The sequence below is a fragment of the Cyphomyrmex costatus genome, unplaced genomic scaffold (assembly GCF_001594065.2).
Source record: "Cyphomyrmex costatus isolate MS0001 unplaced genomic scaffold, Ccosl1.0 scaffold30, whole genome shotgun sequence".
Taxonomy (NCBI): domain Eukaryota; kingdom Metazoa; phylum Arthropoda; class Insecta; order Hymenoptera; family Formicidae; genus Cyphomyrmex; species Cyphomyrmex costatus.
Genome location: NW_017277125.1, coordinates 49,521 through 70,801, shown reverse-complemented (window position 1 = coordinate 70,801; position 21,281 = coordinate 49,521). Strand labels below are relative to the sequence as shown.

Sequence of the window (21,281 nt, the reverse complement as noted above, 5' to 3'; positions counted from 1 at the left end):
ATATTGCGTATGTAGTCCCTCCATATAAATCGATTTATATGGGAGGACTACATACGCAGTATATAAAATTCACACATAATTATAATAAGCATTGTGATTCAGCTTTGGCCGTTATTGGCTTCCTTCTTCTTGTTTATTGTTTATCAATTGTATGGTCCTAAAAAGATTTTAATATTTGATAATTAATAATGTTTTTATGATGTCTTCTTGATGTTAGAAATTTCATTAAGACGTTATTAAGATATAAAAAAATTATTACATACCATAGATATATATGGTACACACATAATTTTATAAGTGTATATATTTTTTTAATCAATATTATTTTCCAATTAATATCGTATAAAATAATTTTTAAAATGACATTAAAAATATTAATTTAATAAATTAAAAAAAATTTTTTTTAATGATTTAATTCTTCCTAATAAATGTTACAATAAATAAATATAAATATTATAAACATATTTTTTCGTATCTATATTTATTTTCGAGAAATTCGGCAAAAATTACTTGGGGATAGTTTTACCCCTTCAAGAGGCTCCTAAAGTTTGTTTTATGGATTATCAAATAAATTTTTCTAACTGCCTTTATTAAACGTTCTTTTCTACAATTAAAGTATAAACGATAATATGGTCCGAAATTAGTCGATTTTATGCCAAACACGAAAAAATGTTATAAAATTACAGTTTTTTTTATCGGTTTCTAATGTCAAATCGTAATAATATTTACATTATATAAAAGTTTTGTACTTTGTATATATAAAATAAGTTCGATTTGAACTAGGGATTACAAGAACAAATATTGAGTTCCTAGAATTAGACTTAAATAATAAGAAAGATTAGTTCGAAAATTTATACGTATGTCTGCGTGTGATACGATGTAGTGTGTACTTATAATATGTACACTAAATATCAATGATATGTAAATCATATACGTGTAAATTCTGTTGATTCGATAAAACAAACGATTTTAGAATCTCCTTAAAAAAATTAAACAACAGAGAGGTAAAAAAAACCATTCTAATTTTAGTCAAAATTCTACAGTTGTTAAGGAAGCATTAATTATCTTTTTGTGTTTGTCCGCTTGAACAATGTTGAAAATATTAGAAAATTAATTATTTTTATTCCTGATATTTTCAAAACTACTCTTATGCTCAACTTAAATTTCTTCTGAAATTAAATCCCATTATATAGCTATATAGTATCATATGGCATATAGTCCAGTTTGAAATTCGAGGGCTAGAAAATAGATTTGGAGTCAATCTTTATATTACATGTTTATAAAATTTGATGTACCAAAAATAACACAAAATTTTTGATGTTTTGGAATTAACGTTTTAAAAGCGGTTTTAAGTACATACTTTTTAGGTAGCTTAAAAGAGTTTTCTAAATATGTACGACCTAGAATAAAAAACAAACTTGGAAAGAAAAGGGCACTAGGAGTCAAGCGCAGATAACTTTACGCAACGCCGATCTATATCAAGCAAATCTATTTATTACAACAATTGTGCTTACATGTTTCGGCTCATTTTTTAGTCTTTTTCAGAGACAATGCAAATAAATTATAATTTAAAAATAACAAAGGATCGAAAGATGTTTAGTCGTAGTGAGCTCCTCCACAACCGAGAAATAAAATCTGATGATAATTTCATCTTAAAGAACACAATAATATGAATAATAAAAGAAGAAAGGAAAGAAATAAAATATAATTCTGAAATTCTGGGAAAATAATTTCCCAGAATTTCCTAGAAAAATAATAATTTCGAAATTAGATTTATCATAATTACAATTATTTTACCGGGAGTGAGGAGGCTCACCATGTTCACAACGATCGATACTGTATTGCAAACACTCTCAAAACCGATTTTCAGAATAATTTAAGCCAGTCAGTCTCAGACACAGTGAGTCACGACAAATTGTTTGACGGTATTAAATTAAATTATCAAATCGCAAATATCAAACCGGTTTTGAGAGTGTTTGCGATACAGTATCATTATGAACATGGTGAGCAGTTATTCCCGGTAAAATAATTGTAATTATGATAAATCTTATTTCGAAATTATTATTTTTCTAGGAAATTCTGGGAAATTATTTTCCCAAAATTTCAGCATTTTATTTATTTCTTTCCTTTCTTCTTTCATTATTCATATTATTGTATTTCTTAAGATGAAATTATTATCAGATTTTATTTCTCGGTTGTGGGGGAGCTCACTATGATTAAACATCTTTTGATCCTTTGTTATTTTTAAATTATAATTTATTTATGTAATTTTCATTGTCTCTGAAGAAGGCTCAAAATGAGCCGAAACATGTAAGCACAATTGTTGTAATAAATAGATTTGCTTGATATATATCGGCATTGCGTGAAGTTATATGCGCTTGACTTCTAATGCCCTTTTTTTTTCTAAATTTGTTTTTGATTTATACAGGAGTTCTTGTTGTCTAAGAATTATTATATGTTTTTATGACCTAGAATATTAAACGTATCACGATTTAATTAACGATATAATATATTTGCTGTGAAACGTTAAATGTAAGATTTTTTCCTATATACTTCTACATATTGTTATCATGTAAGAAGAAGATACAAATATCTTAAAAAATTACGAAGTACAAAAATAAAAGCGTGAAGTTAGTTTTGTGGTGTTAATGTAATATTGACAGAAAAACGTCACTACGTCTAAAGATTTAGCCCCGTATTCAGAACGCACTTTTATCGATAAAAGCGCGCTTTTATCTCTGAAATTCTATAGTATACTGTAGCATGTTAGCGCGCTAACATCGTTGTTAGCGCGTTCTGAATATGGGCCTTATTGTTTTTTTTTTAAACGTTATGAATAAGAGCTTTATTATGCAATACATTAATTTGTTTAAATTTCGTGTATGTGTACGTGCATGCGTGTGAGGGTTGGCAAAAGACTCGGTAAAAGATATTTTTGTTAAAAACAAAATATTGTTTTTTAAAACATATTTTTAATGCTTTATACATGATTTAAACAGTATTATAAAAATAATATGTTTATAAATTATGATTTTTATCACATGCCCTGGACATGCGCGCAGGGTGTATGCAGAAGCGCACATTATTTTAGAATGCACATTCTAGAATAATATAGTTATAATTTAATATTTATCTTCTTATAAGGAGAACGCACAATATATAATAAATTTAAACGCACTAATTAAGTGTCAAATGTGATGAAGTATTTAAACAAATACATTTTTGACTATATCTCATGTGCATTTCTAAATTATTGTAAACTGATAATAGTGCGACAAAAGAAAAACACCAGTTATAAGACTATAGTTATTTTCCGTGCTTTTTGGACGCTGAATACGAATTTCATTTTCAAGTTGTTCCATCACGTAACAATTTTGAAAAATGTGTTTCAAGTTGCCAAAAGGGTTATTTTTACATATTTTGTTATATTATAACTACGATGTGTAATGCACTGAAGAAGTTTCATTGCGATAATTATTTTGTTTAGAGGAGTCTCTTCTAATAATCATGATCTTGACATGTCAACGTCATGATCCTGAATAACCTTCAGAAGGTTTTAGCCTCTTCCGTTAATAAGTTATTAAGAAATAAACCTTATTTTCTGATAGTTACAATATTAAGAATTATTTCTCTCACATACGTAATAACTTTTCGAAGCACGATCCATTCCATTCCCCTCCCTGTCCAGGGTCGCACAGCTTCCTATGTGAAATAAGATTCACTCGTATAAAATGTCAAGCGCTTCTAGGCTTGACTTTTAATAAAGGGAGTTGGCGTGGATCTTTGCATCACTTATTCGCGTATAAAGTCGTACTCCCTCCCTAGACAGAGGGGAGTTAATCGAAGTATATATGTGAAAAACAAATCTTCTTTTTTTTTTACGATCAAGTTCTGTTTTTATTTTGACAGTCAAATACATTAATCGACATTTTCAATGTTACATCAAAGCCCCAGGATAATTTTATGTCGAGGAAAAGTGAAGGAAAATCAGAAGAGAGCATGGAAGGACGCAACGGATCGCTCTTATGGTTATCATTCTGAAACGCGTACCACAAGTCGGAAGCACTTGAATGAATCCCAAATGTGAGTTAACGTCGATATGGAGATACTATTAACTGTCTTGTATTTATCGATTCCTTTTTTTTAGGTCAAGAAATTTAATCCTTTTGATCAAGGATCGGACCCATACGATTTTTGGAAATGAGGAATGAAGAGGGTAGCCGAGTAAAATAATAATTAACTAATAATCTTGAATTATTTATTTTTCAATGACTATGCAATGGGCGACTAAATATATATAGATATTTTCTTAATGAAGATACACACAGATATATAGGGTGTTATGCAATTTTTGGCAATTCTTGTGTACATAGAACGGACTAAACGGTCGAAAAATCCTCTATTTTGCATTTTTCATATTACTTAACGAGATATATGTCTCGCTGCATCGCGTCGAGGGACTCGCGTCAATGATAGCTATGCACATTTGCGATTACATTACATATGTAATAGAAATACTGCAAAAATAGGATAAATACAAATCATAATAAACTTCTATGAATATAAATGTCGAAAGAGAGAAAATGATAGAAATCTACGAAATATACAGAAAAATATAATTAATTTATATTATAATTCTGTCGGTGCGGCGAGACATGTGAATGGCGGCGACGCCGTGATGGTTGAATAACGACGCGTTTCCTCTCTTGCCTCTAACGCGCTGCCAATGCAACTCATGTTTGAAAAAGTGAATTGAGCTGTACCTCGAGCGACTGGAGCGTTTCTCAAAACGCGCTCTCATTGTAAAAATTTCAAAAATTTCTATATTAATATTGCGAGAATCGTTAAACGGTGTGAGATTCTTGTATTCATTTCGATCCTATGTACCTTCCAGTGCGAGGTTGGAGAAGTCTCACGGGATATCCCGTATATAATATACATATATATGTATATATATAAAAATTTAGTCTTTATCGTAGCCAATTTTTACAATTCACGTTTGTTACAAAATGGCGTTTAAGTGAATATAAGAATGCGAATTATTGCCTCAAAAATTGATCGATTTTTTTGCTGCAAAAACAAAACTGTAAGGCTTAAAATAATCTTATGATAAAGACTGCATACTTCCATGCTGAATAAATAGCAAAACTGAGTTCGATCCGTCCATTCGTTTTCGAAATATTTTGGGTATCGATTTAAAAAATGGTTTTGAGAAAAACGCGTTCAAAGTTTATATTTAGCGATATATAGAGATTTCTTTTGACTTATATAGGATCATCCAAAGAATGGATGGGAATCATCCATTTCAAGGTTAATTAACTTAAGTAAGATCGCAACGGTCAAAATCCCGTTTGCATAAGTAAGGGACAAAGCATCTCAAACAATAGAAACTCCTACTGACATGTATGTACAGGCGAATGAACAACGAACGGAGTCTTGAGCTCAGTGTAGATCGTCTAGCAGTACTCGTTTGGCGTAACGCATATTTCTTTAACATGCTGTAACTTTTTATTTTTTCGTATTGAGTTAAAACTCAAGGAAAATAATCTTAAGATTTCAATATTATAAGAAAATATAAAAATTAAAAAATCGATTTTTTTAACCCATCTAAGTGGGTATGTAATCTCTTAACAGTATAATAAAATGTATAAATTTATACAATATAATAAATGTAAAAATTTAATCCGTTTTTATATTTATATTAAACACAATTTTACGTCAATCTATGTACGATATGGCTTTAATATGCATCAATGTACACTGAGTACATCCAATCAAATTCGCTGTAAGTCAACGTAATCATATTAAATTATATCAATAAACAAATCGGACACAGGTTTGTTAATAAATAATTTATTTTATAAATTATTTTGTATTTCGCGGAATGTCTTATTATTTGCAATATATCTTTTTAATAAATATAATGCATAATTATAAAAGAATCATATATGTGCTTTTCAAATAGTTACTATTGTGCAATTCTAAATTAGTTGTAGATAAGAAAAGTAAGATCAATTCATGATAAATTTGAAATAAGTCTGTAATTTGTCAATTTCTCACAAATAAATTACAACAAATACATATATTAGATATATATTCTCACCAACAACGAAGTATGAATATACAATATTTATTGTTCAACTCGTCAAAGAAAAGTACCGTGAAATCTCGTAATTTAACATATTCTATCACAACCGTTTCTAAAGAGATGGACCAAATCATATAATATGAAACTATTATTTATACATAATGTCCTTTATAATCATTGTTATCTATTATGCAATAAACGAAAAAATGTTGTTGAACCAATTTCTATTACAACAAGTAAAACACAATGCAATCATCTTTGCTAGTTATGCGATGCTTATTTTAATATTGATAATAAACAACAATCACTTTTATCTTTTATAAATAAAATAACAGATTTATTTTTCTTGTTTATTTTGTTTTATTTGATTAGTTTTTTTAGATTTGGCTTCAATTCTGTTTTCCAGTTTGTGAATCAATTCGTCTAATTCATCCTAATAAACATAAATTAAGATGTAATTACTCTTAAAGAATTTGTTTGTACACTCTAGCGTACTTGTATATAAATGACATACTAATTAATTGGTTATATAAGTTGTACTTACTTCATCATACGTGTACATGAGAGTACAATGTTTCAAAACCTGCTTCTTACAATTAATTAAGTGCAAGGCATGCGGCAAACAATAAACGCTGTCATCTCGAGAATTATTTACCAAAGAGACAAACAAATTGGCTCTACATGTCTCACATTCAAAGTCACCATCATCCTCTTTCACTTTTTTCCCTTTCTTCCCTTTTCCATTAACTGGTAAAGGCAATCTTTCTCTATTGATAAGACCTACATTTTCCAGCTGTTTACGATAATCTAATTCTTTTTCACAAATCTTTATTACACTCGGTAATATCTAAAGATATAATATTATGATGTAGTGCTGAGTACTTAAAAAATTTATGTATTATCTATATTTTAATTTTTAATGTTATTCTTCTAACAATTACAGTATAAATTAATTCCTACCTGTTTCAATATATCTATGTGCGATCTCGTATCATTAATAATATTAAATAACAATCTTTCAAATGAAAAAATAGAAGGTTCGCAACTATCTTGTATATCCTGAAAAAAATTTTTTTATACAAACAAATATACAAACAATACATATTTTTATATACAAATAATAATAAATTCGTAATTAAAATTAAAAGGCTAAAAACCTCATATGAAAAATTTTATATGTTACATATACCTTAAATACTTGTTCTGCAGTTTCTAACCAGGATGGTTGTGCGAAATATACGCTTTCAGATACAACATAACCGGTACATATGCTTGATGTGAACGCTTTTGGAAATACTATTATAAATTGTCCTGGTTCTTGTACAGTCTGACATAATGGTACATTATTGCTCACTAATAATTCCGGTGGAACCATAGCAGTATCAGAAGGTAACCATATCGTCTTATTTTTGCAATATTGTGGTACCATTTTCGAGAGCGCTTTTCGGAAATTATTATTATGCTCATCAGGTATCCCATACCAAATTTTTTTGGCGCCTGTGTGTAGATACTCTATCCATGGTAGACCATGCGGATCACGGTACCAACAACAAGCGCTGAATAACATACCCACATGCAATGTTGGTACGGTCACACCTAAAAATATAGACTTCGTTCATATAAAAATGTACACATCTTTATTGAAAAAAAGCATAATAAAAAATGAGAACCTTTGAACCGTCGTTTATTATTTATCTCCATACAAATAATTGTAAATCTGGATTAATATATGCATTTATGTATATTGTGATATATTGTACGTATATTCTAAGGACATTCTCTGTTAAGTCACCCCTTTTGTTCAAAATTCAACTCAATCGAAACTTTTTCTGAGCTCAAATGATAGGTACACATATCTACTTTCTCTTACATTCTAGAATTTTTGGAAATTCAATATGATAGATCCAACATGATGGCTATAGTTCGCGAACTACTGATTGATAATGCTTAAATCATTACTCAGGTGGGCCAAATTTTGTTCAATTTTTATAATTATCAGTATCGAATTGTTCTATAAATCTCAGATGAAAAATCATAATTAAATTTCCAAAATTCAAAATGATGGATTTAATATCGCGGAAAATTCTTTTGATTTCCATACCATTTCGGTAAACGGGAGTTCTTTGGATCACTAATCATGAATCCACACCCGGATTTACAAAATTGGAAATGGCGAATCTTATTGACCAACCAATATACTGACAATTAACTTAGTTGCCATGTAAATCTATTATATATTCGGAATTTTTCGGGTTTTCGCTGTCAAAATGGTAGATCCAATATGGCCACCCAAAATTTTTTAAATGTCTCTAATTCAAATCAAGATCGGAGAATTGTAAAGTGTTGATTATGAAATATAGCTGTGAGATTATTTCTGTAAATTGAAATAACTGATCCAACATATTTATATAGGTAATATGTTAAATTAATGTGTTTTTTTGGTTTATCTTAGAATTACGTGTTAAGAAACATTATTTTTATATATGTTATTTGTTCATTTATTCATAAATTATGTTTTTTTAACACTAAGAAATCGAATAAAAATTGTTAATAAATACATTTTCTTAATATCTTTAATACAAGGAACATATGAGCCTATGTGCTGAATGGTATTGCAAATAATTATATTTTACTCTATTAAAAATAATTATTTGCAATAGCATACAGCATTGGCTCATATGCTCTTTGTTTTATTTGTTTTTGTTTGGTAGAACCTTGCTATTATTTGTCTTTTTAACACTTTTAGCAATTTTTAATATTTAAGCATTTTTTAAATATTCACGTCATATTAATTGGCATATTGTTATTATTTTCTGTAATTATAGTTTTCTTGTAATTTTCTTTTTTGTTTTCTGAAAATGATAAATTTTGGAACATTATGAAAATGTACTCCTCCAGTTATTTGAATATTTTGTGTTAAATTGATATTTAATACAAAACATTTTTTAGTATTAAAATAACACAATTTATGAATTAATAAATAAATAATATAAAAATGTTTTCTAAAACTTGGATAAATGAATAAAATGTTAATTTAACATATTACCTATAAATATCAAATTTTGGATCCGTTATTCCGATTTACAGAGACCTTACAGGTGATTTGTAATCAACACCTTAAAAATTTTTCGATCCTGATTTGAATTAGAAATAAGAAAATGCAGTACTAAAAAGTTAATAAAAAATTCTGAAACAATTATCAGTATCAGTGCGTTCTAATGAAGTACAAGGGTCACAAAACGTTGACATTAGCAATGTATACAAACACGATGATAACTTGCGAACCTTTTGATATTTTCGACGATACTTAATACTCGTGAAAGCCTTAAAAACATTATTTTGATAATATTCTTAAAGCTCTAGAAGAAAAAAATAAACAATTTTTGTTTCTTACTATTTTTCTGTAAAGTTGATAGAATTTGAGTAAAAAATTATTGAAAACCAAAATATTCAGTAATTTTTAATAATTAATATCTCGTTAACTATTGCGAAAATTATAAAATGCTTTTAGTATCAGTTTAGTTCGCTTTATTTGTCCACCACAAGCAGAATTGTTGGCAGAATTATTTTAAACATCCTACACGCGCGCACACACGCGCATGCACACACATACATCATAAACAGTGCATTATAATCATTTGTATGGATCGAAAAAATAAAAATGAATAATAAATGACAATTCAATAAATCTTATTTTTTATCCTTTCGTTACCAATATATAATATAAAGATTTTATATAGGGCATTCTTTGTCAAATCAGCCACTCACCGTTCCAAAATTATACTTGAGAAAGTAGAAAAATCATCTTGCACATAAATGTAAATTTAGATATACCATAAACTAGTAAAAGCCATGTGAACAATTGCAAAATTCAAGATTAGAATTCAATATGGCAAATATGAAGAAGAGTAAAAAGAAAATAAAATAAAAGTCAGTGCCAATACTCGTTGAAGCAATACACTTTAAAGTTTGTTTTCAAGTATGTCGTGGACCCTGATTACAAATCTGTTGATTACAATTTCGCTATCTTGAATTCTGCAATTGTTTATATGATAGCTTTCGATAGCTTATGACTAAAGCTACATTTGTGTGCAAGGTGATTTTTCTATGTTAAGTACAATTTTGGAACGGTGGGTGGTCAATTTGACAAAAATGTCTCATATAGGTATATAAAGATTATATACCCATTAATGGACCCAAAGCTCTTAATACTGATCCAGGATTGTTAGTGAACACTTTAAGATTCCAAGGATGTCTTGCAAACGGACTGTTTTTTGCAACAGAAAATCCAAATCCACGACCGCTTGAATCAATGCTTGCCGCATGTACGCAGACATGACGTTTTCTCTCGGCAACATGTTTCCAAAATGCATTCTCTACCTCGTTGGCGGAAGCACCCTCGGTTTCATTTCCTCGTTGATTTTCACCGAACCACATACGTTGAGTATTACGGGCAATTCGATAAAAAGCATTCAATGGCATGTTTCTTCCCTTTGATATAACAAATATAGATACACTTATAGGTAAAATGTACATATATACAATATATATATACACAAAATGGTTCGTTTTAATCTTAACGGGTAAATATCTCGAAAAATATAGAGAATACAGAAAAATGTTTCAGATAAAAGTTGTACAGTACGAAGAGAAATATAAGAAAGTACCATTGATTTGACCTTACATAACGTCATTAAGGTCAGATCAAGGTCACTTTAAATTTTTTAAATAAAACTTCCATTTTTCATCATTTTTTTCATTACGTAGTTTACCTCAAGAGTTTTTAAAACACTCTAATAAAGTTATCTTTCATTAAGAACTTTTTAAGTTTACAAGGCTTGAAAGCTACGGTACCATCGGTATTCTGGTTCCCACAAACCAGACGCGACTTTCTGCGCGGCAGAAATTTGCGTAATAGCCAATTATTCTTTCATTTTTATGAAAAAGAATAACCTGATTGATCTCGCGTTTCTCAATTTCCATCGCGCGGCAAGCGTTCCCGCATTCTATGTGCAGGAATTATTAGCATTACCCAAGATGTGCAGTGCAGTGTTGCTGTGCTTAGTCTTAGCGCCGAGACACTACCATGTCTCCAGATAATATTCAAGAGGTTTTAACCATCGGTCGGACATCTTATTACCGAGTAATCCTAACGCCGGTATACTTTAACTTTCAAGTTTTATAACTCGAAAAGTTTTTAATAAAAAACAATTTTATTATATAGTATTTTATTATAAAGGAACTTTTCTATATTTTTCAAGATATTTGTTAAAATTAAAATGAATCACCCTGTATCCAGTGCATGTTAAAGGTTCCAGCACAGCTAATTATTTCAGAAATTGGTTGGCTGGAAAAATGTTTCATACAAAAGTTGTAGAGTTTTAATAAATGCATCAAACTGAGATACCCATTTGACTCTGAGCTTAAATGCGGAAAGATTCAAAATTAATTTTTAAATTTTAAATAAAAGCTTCTTTTTGTTCAATATTTTTGTAGTCAATATCAAGATCTTTGAGTGAGAGAGAGAGAGAGAGAGAGAGAGAGAGAGAGAGAGAGAGAGAGAGAATTTTTAATTTTATACTTAAAATAAATATTAGAGCAACTATCCAACTATCCAACGCCTTGACAAATATTATCAAGATCATGACCATAAACAGCATTTAAGAAGTGTTGGCTGTTGGTCGGACATCTTAGATAATGTCAACGCTGGCAATACCTGCACTTTGTTAACTCATATCTCGAAGTATATTTAACTAAAGGAGAGGAACTTTAGTCTAGAATTTTGGAAAAATCATGATGTCAGTATAAAAATATTGAATAGAAAAAGAAAGTTTTCCTTAAAAATTTTAAAGTTGACTTTGAGAATTCTTTCATACTTGTGTTCACAGTCGAATGGGTATTGTGAACTGATGTATTTGTTGAAACTCTACAACTTTTGTATAAAAATATTTCTCTAGTAAACCATTATATTCTGAGATAATTAACAGTTTAGGAACTTTTGATACATACTACTGTATATAGGATGAGGCATCTAAAATGGGCTATCTAAATAACTCGTTTGTTTTTTATGCCTCACCCTGTATAAAGTATTTGATATTAGGATTACGTTTTCACGCCTTACATGCTGTAAGCATCATATTATTTTTATTATCTATAAAATATTAAATAAGAATAATGTTTATAAGTGCTATGAACACAAAATGGAACACACTCTCAATACAAGGGTTTAAACCTAAGGGTCTGAGCATAAGCATTGCCGTAACATTTTACGACAACTTGTTATAGACGTAAATAACGCACAAGCTTTGGCGTATCGGCGTATGACGTGTTTATGTACATTATTGCCATATCTTTCGATAGCGTGCATAAACACGTCATACGCCGATACGCCAAAGCTTGTGCGTTATTTACGTCTACAACTTAATTATGTTGTAAAATGTTACGGCAGTGCTTGTGCTCAGACCCTAAGACAGGAAAACAAAAAGCAGAAAAGCGGCAGTCAATCAGAACTCGCGCTGGTAGTCACTGATTTCGACTTTCTGCTTACTATCAGATAGGTAAAGTAGATTAAACTGAGAATCGAAAAGTTTTATATTATTTTGTAATTTTCGCAATATTTAAAAAAATATTAATTCTAAAAATTGCTGAATAACATGGTCTATTGCCAAATGCAAGCGTGCGGTGGAATAGAACCGTCTATCGTAGTAAGTTATTATATTAGGCGCGGAAAAAGGTGTATACTATAAGCGGTTTTAGCAATGTATGAGCAGCGAAAGAAAACATTTCCCCGTGTTGGGTGGTTACATCATGCTATGCGCTTGCATTTGATGATATGTTAGACAGATACATATTTATTCAGTGATGTTTAGAAATTAGTATCTTATTAATTATTGTAAAAATTGCAAAATAGTACAGGACGTTTCGATTTAGTTTAGCCTACTTTCTATTTACTCATAACAATCTTTTAACTAATATTAAATACTCTATATACGTATGCATATGCACGAAAATTACTTGAGAGATTTTCAAATATGTTCTAACTTATTAATTCTTTCAATAAAGACTGCTCACGTAATATATAAAATGTACTAGAAATGATACATTTTTAAAATTTGTAATAAAATATTTGAAAATTGAAATAGATTTCTGGTTTACACTTTGAATAAAAAATTAAATCCGTTCAAATTAAATTTAAAAAAATTGCACATAAAAATAAATATTTTCTACATCTTATAATAAAAATAAGAATGATAATGAATTAATGTCATACTTTAACGATGCATTCTTCAATTTCATCAGAACTGTCTTCATCCTCTTCCTCATCGTTATCATTAGATGATACTTCTTGCCTTTGCAAGGCTTTGCTTTCTTTTTTTATCCATTCACTTTCAACCTCATCAAACAATTTTCCACGTTCCTCTAAATAAATTATTTATAATTATAAATAATTCTGAGAATATACATTTTTTTACATCTTTAATAAGAAAAAGCTTATTTATGATATAAAATATACCTGGGGATAATGTATCATATGGCAATAAATATTTACAATAAATATCATCTAATTTAGTAACACGATCCTGTGCTGATTTCGGTATTTTCATGCCATCTGCTACTTTTTGCCACTTTTTTTTCTCAATTACTTCTTTCAATCCACCCAAACTTTGAACTGTTTGATATAAATGAGGTAAATCTACCTCCATTCCACCAATCTGAAAAAGTTAATTATTAGTAAACACTGACCTTTAAATTTTCTCAATTATACAATATCTATTTGAAAAAAAAAAAAATATATATATAGGGTATTCAGCGTAATGGTCCGCATAATTTTGTTTGAACATTTCGACAGCTAAGGAAGATTGAAGGTGAATATTTATCTGTTTCATGCGGGCTATAATATGCGATAACAAAATGTTTAAACAATTTCTTTTATTAAAAAGAAATGAAGGTCACCTTAAATTTTTTAAATAGTACCATACAATTTTTTTCCTATAATACTGTAGGGGTCTTCAAGACAAATTTAACGACAATGTCACTATTGACTTTATTAATACACATAATATGTATCATAAATATTCATTAATAAAGAAAGACTATGGTCGCTTAGTCCATAATGCGTAAATAGTTTAAAATTATCTTCGGAATATCTTTGGAAATCGTAATAAAAGTATACAAGATGTTCATGTGTATCAATTAAGTTGATAAAACCGTCAATAAAAGTGACATTCTTGAGTTGAATTCGTCTTGAAGACCCTTATAATGAAAAAAATATTGTATGGTGCTATTATTCAAGATGATCTTGATTTTTTATTAAAAAAATTAAAAAAAATTTTTTTATCGCATGTTATAGCCTACTTGAAACAGATGAATTTCATCTTCCAATCTTTTTTTTTAACATCAAGTGTTTAAAAAATTGCATTGTTACGCCGAACACCCTATAAACATATATGTACGCACGCACGTATGCATGCACGCATGCATATACAAACAATTTTACCCATGGAGGTTGAGTCAAAGTAATACTCTGAGTAGCTAAATATTTCTTGATAGCCATAATTTCTTTTACATTAGGACCCCATCTGTGTAGCATGCGATGTACATATTGATTATAAGCGGTAAATCTCATATCATCAGACACCTTGCATTCTGGCTAAAAATTGAAAAAGAAAACGAGAAAATCATAAGATAATAATGTAATTAAAATAACATTTAATATGTACTATATATATATATATATATATATATATATATGTGCGTGTGTATTATTTATTTAGTAGAACTATGATGTTTCTCTATGTGATATTTACCTTGAAATTCGGTGGAGGTACCACTTTACAAATTCCAAATTTTTCAGCGACTGGCCTTATCTTATCTATATACTCTAATGGATCCTGGAAATCTTTCTCCGTTGGATGAAATGTTGGCGCCTCGACTACGCGAGCTTCATCATTCGCGATTTTCGTGCCTAGAAACGTCGTACTACTGCTTGAAGAGCCTAGTTCCTTTTGTTTGCATTTCATTTGTATCCTAAAAGGTTTTTATCATATGTGAATGCATAATTTCGCACTTAAATTATTTATGTTATTTCGAAAATATAACGTTCAATAATACCTCTTCCCGCTTTTTGTCGAATCTATAGAAGTTTTTCTTTCTCTAGACTTTGGTGATTTTGTGAGTTTTTCTGAATTGCTATTTATAATCGTACTGACATTTTGACGATTCAAACTTGGCATTGACATTTCATTTTTCATTAATGATGTTGATTGCATCTCCACGTTCGACATACTTGCTATTGCGGTTGACACAGTTGCGGTCGATGATGTTGATGGAACTTGTTGTTCCACTGTAATTACTGCAGGATTAGATGGAGTACGCGTTGTCGGCTGTACTGTACCTATTGGTGGACAACGTGCCACTGATAACGGTGGCTTAGTGACCAATTTAGCTCGAAGGAGTACTCTTTGATTAGGACCAGTCGGTCCTTCAGTACCGAGTTTAACAGCCACGCCCTGTATTAGCTGTTGTCCTTGTACCAGATTTGGACCGCCTCTTGTAACAGCCTGTAACGGAATATAAAATAGATGTCCATCGTTGTCGTCGTCATTCTCGTTATTCATTTCGGTTTGAGTAGATATCTCGGTACTTTTCTGTTGACTTATATTGTTTTCGTGTTCTCGCGTGGTCTCGTCGAGATTCACTTGTACCGCTATGGAAGCACTACAATTTAAGTTGCTCCAACTTGTCGTGAGTTTATCAAGTGGCAGCACTTGGACAGTGGTCAAGCTTGCAAAATTATTGGGTAATTCAAACTTGCTCACGCTTGGAGTTATATTTACTACGTTCTTTGATCTTTGCGACTCTTGTTCTTTCTTTGCAATCGTTACGGGATCGTTTAATGATTTTTCTTTACTATCCAATGGTTCAGAATCCTTTGAACTTAATTTGTTAGGGATTATTTTGGACTCGGATATTATGGTCTCCGTAGAGGTTGCTGCTGTCGAACGTCTTGCATTATCTTTGATTTTTCTTCGGAAAGGTGTGCTAACGGGAACTTCGGCATCACTTTCAAATGCGTAAACACTGCTCTCGTTCTCTGGCGAAAACGCGTTCGCATTCGGTATTACAGTTTTCCGTTCCTTGACTTTGGGCAAAAAAGGTTTTCGCGGCTGAAACGTTTTCTTCTCTGTCGATGATTTCTTCTCTACAGAATCATCCACCGAGTTTTGATCTGTTTTAAAGACAGTATTGTTGCTTGTATCTTCAGAAAAAGAGGTATCTTTGTTCGTTTTTCCAGTTTTATTCTTGACAGTCTGTTTTCCTTTGATAGTGCTCTTATTTTTGTCAACAACTGCATTTTGTCGCTTCACTCCGGTATTACGCATATCGGATATTACTGGTATCACATTTTTATTGTGGACTCCTATACGATCCTTCAAATTTGTCTTATCTGATAATTTTGAAAGTGTAACGTTGACCGGGCGTACCAAATGTTGGATTTTCGTTGAAATAGATAGATGCGAGACATCCGTCTTTAACTTTTCTGCAGAATCGTACCTAAAACTAGAAACGTTTTCCATCTCCAGCTTGCTCTCTTCTTTGGCAAATGAACTTTCATTCAACCACTTTTCTATTTGTTCGGTTGACATATTTACTCGTTCTTTTCTTGTGTGCAGAGTAGATAGTGGTATAAGATTGGAAGAAACCTCATTTTCGCGATTACATTTTTTGCTCGTCTGTTCTGTAAATGGCAACAATAAGCTTTGAGTCTTGTCGGACAAATCTAATATAGATTTTTCCTGCACAAATACATTGCATTCACCATTTAACGGATTCGCAACGGAAAAACCGTCTTTGATTGATGATGTTTCTACTTTACTTTTCTGTAAAATGACGCTTTGATTCGCTGTTTGCGATACATCCAATGTTTTGGGTAAATTCAACTTTTTGTCAGACTCTGTGACTAATAAATTAACATTAGCATGCGTCTGACATGAATTCAAAACTTTTGATATTGCCTTCTTAGTAAACCCTCGAAAAGATTCCTCGTCGTCTGATACCTTCGACAGATCAGTTGTTTTTTGTATGTTACTGCAAGCTGCCTTTTTATCTTTCAGATTGTTAATATTGTCAGGGATCTGCCCTTCCTCTTCTTCCTCGTTATCTTTTTTCTTCTTTATTTTATTGAGTAGCATTCCTAACGTCTCCTCTTCTGATTCCCCCTTCTCATTTTGATTACTTTTAAGGTTCTTTTGTTTAATCTTATTTAACGACGTTTTACATATATTTTTCTCGCGTTTGTGTTTTAACACAAATTTTTCTCTAACTGATTTCACGCAATTTTGAATTTGAGTTTTCGGTTTATTATTTACGTTACTTTGTATTTCTGTTTGTATAGTTGCATTTTTGGAGGATGATCTAAGGCTTCTGATTGGTTTATCAATTTTCCCAAGACTCTGTCTGGTAATAGGTCTTGAATTGTTTGTTTCTATCGAGCTCTCAGATTCTTCGTCGCTATCCTCTTCACAATATCTTTGTACCCTCAGCAGACGTTTGCTCTTTAAAATCAGTTTATTATTTTTGCTTTTATCCAATCGCTTATTAGTGTTACTATTGTAGGAACTAACTTTAGAATCCTTGGTTTTAACAATAGCCTTGATACTACTTTGTTTCACTTTGGCTTTAAGCTCGTTCTCCGTTTGCGTTATTCTACGAGCATTTGGCAGCTCGGGAAAGCTCTCAACTGAAACGTTATCATTTTCTAAATCCGGGCTCACTAGTTTTCTCCCAAGAATTTCCATATACACAGCAGCTGCTTCTTTTGTTTTTCTGGTAGGCCTCCTAGAAAGATTTTGTGAAGAGACTGTGCCACTAGACGATCGAGTAACTCTCCTCATTTCTGACTTACTTCTAGTACAAATCTTTTTTTGGATGCCTCTTTGTATGTTTCGCTTTATTTGTGATGTTGCTTTCTCTATATGTAATTCTTCCCTTTCTTCGTTGTCGACATCATTGTCTTCTTCGGATGACATATCTATATTTGAAGTATCACTATTTTTCAATTTTAGATTGACTTTCTTCTTTGGTTTTGGTAACGTAACTTTCGTTTTTGATAGAGATTTACTAGTTTTCTCTGGTAGTACACTACTTCTTAAGCCATGCCTCTTTGTCTTGATTTTAGGTAAAAATTTTCGCGGTGTCAACTGAAGTCCAGCCTTTAACATAGATCTCTCCGTACATGATCTTGTCTTCATAACGCAAGTAGTTTTAAATTTATTTTTGATTCTTTGCTTAGCAAGGCGTTGTTCTTGATATTTTTTTTTAAGTGCTTGAACCGTAGATGTAGTCGTCTTAAGTTTAGTAATACTTTTGTGTAATGCACTTGTCACTTTCTTTTTATTCGAAACAATAGGTTTTACTTTTGTCACATTTTTTTGGCATGTGTTTTCTTGCTTCTGAATCTCTGTGAAAGTACTAGTAGAGGACAATGTTTTTTCTATAGAAGTTTGAGTTGGTTTAGATCCTTGTTTCTCCTTTTTGTTGCCAGTATTGAAAAAATTTAAATTAGGTGGCAAAATAGATGTTCCTAAATTTGAAAAAAGAATTTGTCATCTAAAGAATGTATAAATCAAAGAAACGTTTAAATCAAGATAGATTACAACAACTATATATAAATAAATATATAATATAAATTATATAATAGTCTTTTTAACACTAATGCTAAACAGAAATAGTAATAATAAAATATACATTTCTAAGTAACATGTGTTCTGTTTTATATTTTATTAATAGAAAAAAAACACGCATGCGCACACGCACACACATTCATACAGGCAGGATGTTTCAGGATTCAATGGACAGACTACAGGAACATATTCTACAAGTGGAAATAAGAAAAAAGTGTTATATAAAGTTTTGCCAGAAATGCTTTATTACAAAGTTACAAACAAATCTATACACAGGTCAAAATGATATTGAATCGTTTAAAGATAGTAAATATGATGTGAATACATACGAAATAAACAAGTTTCTGTACACAAAATGTACACTTTTATTTTTTGTACAATGCAAGATTCATTGTTTCCTATTTGATGTTTTATTTTAATATTTGTTTATAACTTTACAATAAAGCATTTCTAATTAAACTTCATATAAAATCTTTTTATTTTCACGACCGACTGCTGCCAACCGAAAGTTGGCACAAAAAGGAGGGAGTATGTGTTTCATTACTTATACAATATGCTCTCACAATTTGTCTGTTAAATCTTAAAATATCCTGTATGTATGTATATATATATATATATATATATATGTGTACACACGCACACAGGTGGTTCGATAAGTCAAATCTTTGTGAAGTAGTGCCATAATCCATTTGATGATGTAACATTTGGAAAGTATCACTCTTCAAACTCTTCTGTGACAAAATTCAGCCAGAATTGATGCATTGTTCAGGTTCAATCATTGTTTCAAACGAACAAGCAGTTGCCACGTATGAAAATGAAAAAAAAATTTCATGCAAAATTACAGAATTAAGCTTTAATGATTCTTTGTTTCAATCCAGGTAATATCATGAATGAGAAATTAATTCAAAGTCCAATTCTGTAATTTTGCATGGAATTTGTTTTTTTTTTTTTTTCATTTTTCAATGTGGCAATTGCTAAGCTTCTTACTCGCTTGAAACAATGATCGAACAATGTGCCAATTTTGGCTGAAATTTGGCACAGGATTTGAAGAGTGATACTTTGTAGATGTCACATCATTAAATTGTGGCACTATCTCATAAAGACTTACCAGACTTATCGAATCATTCACGTATATAAAATTCATCCTTCTGTATCTCTTACAATTTAGCATATTGTATCATCATTTAGAATAAATAATTTTTTGACTAAAAATTATCGATTTAAATAAAAACATTGCTATTAACCTAACCTCTGAAGCATAAAAATGTTAAAAAATCCTCAGTGTTTGGTCGTTTGTGAGTTATTAATTCTGTGATTGTACCAGGTTTAGCTTTCTCTTTGTCTTTAATAGGTGTAGGTGATGTATTAAATACTGCGATCGCACCTTGCGCAAATTTTCTTTGTGCATGAACTTTGGTTCTGGAATAGATAATTGCAATTTAGTACAATGGCAACCTCTCTCTTTAAAAATTAATACAAAATACATAGCATGATTAAGCGTATGTATATTTTAAAAAATATACTTTATTTACAGTTTGAGAAGTTATTATCATTAAAAACATATTACATGTTAATTTAGGAGTTACCTTTTCGGAGATTCCGAAAGTGGTTCCATAAGATCTACCAGATCTCCTTCTTTCCTTTTTCGTTTGTCGTTGCGACTCAAAACCATTTTGAGATAGGGATTAAAATTTCGGTGAACACGAAATTGTGATTTCTATTATTTCAATGTACATTCAAAGTTCTACTAAACGCATTCTTTGCGTAAAAACTGATTCTGTTCCGTTTTCGATGAAACTTAAACGAATCGATATTTCAGACGATCGATAAAAATTATTACCATCGCACTAGTTATAACGTATCATCAAAGAATTCTTTGATGTATCATAAAGAAAATCAATCAATTCGAATTAAGCTAAATTATTTGAGGCACATTCGGCACGTTCATAGCAGTTCGTCTTGACAGTGCACCAATTAGGATAAATAGGATCGTCAACAGAAAATTGACAGATTTAATACCATGATCACACAGCAAAGAGTAGCTGTGGTCTCCATGCTATTTAGCCCATAGGGGTTTGTTCTTTTTGGCCCGTATTCAGGACGCGCTTACAACGATGTTAGCGCTCTAAAGGTGCTTTTTCATGCGCAGCACGCTGCAGCAGCAATTCGTTACTATTGGTTAAGAATTTTAAGTAAGCTAGATGACGCACTTCCGGCGCAAAATACATTTTGCCGCAGTTCGTTGAACCGAACGAACAGCAAGCGGCAAAATCGAGGCAATATTATTTATTGCAATAAATATTAGGAAAATAAACGAAGAATGGCTTCGGATAAGGTACGAATGTTTGTAAATTAGATTATTTTATACTTTACACTTTACTTTTTCAAATTTGTGGTAAAGTATAAAATGATCTAATTTACAAACATGTATCCGTACCTTATCCGAAGCCATTTTTCGTTTATTTTCCTAATATTTATTGCAATAAATAATATTTTCATAATGAAACGAC

General features: G+C 30.7%; 1 protein-coding gene across 1 annotated transcript; it reads right to left on the bottom strand.

The window, feature by feature from the left end:
• Positions 1-6,425: 6,425 nt before the first annotated feature.
• Positions 6,426-20,636, bottom strand: Jarid2 (Jumonji, AT rich interactive domain 2). The gene is made up of 12 exons (XM_018541929.1): positions 20,358-20,636; positions 20,021-20,190; positions 15,200-18,671; positions 14,896-15,115; positions 14,586-14,738; positions 13,602-13,800; positions 13,359-13,507; positions 10,273-10,579; positions 7,278-7,684; positions 7,049-7,147; positions 6,633-6,935; positions 6,426-6,521 (listed from the first exon to the last, which is right to left on the bottom strand). The coding sequence occupies exons 1-12, from the start codon at positions 20,441-20,443 to the stop codon at positions 6,426-6,428; spliced, it is 5,661 nt and encodes a 1,886-aa protein (XP_018397431.1). The 5' UTR covers positions 20,444-20,636.
• Between the last annotated feature and the right edge of the window lie 645 nt (positions 20,637-21,281).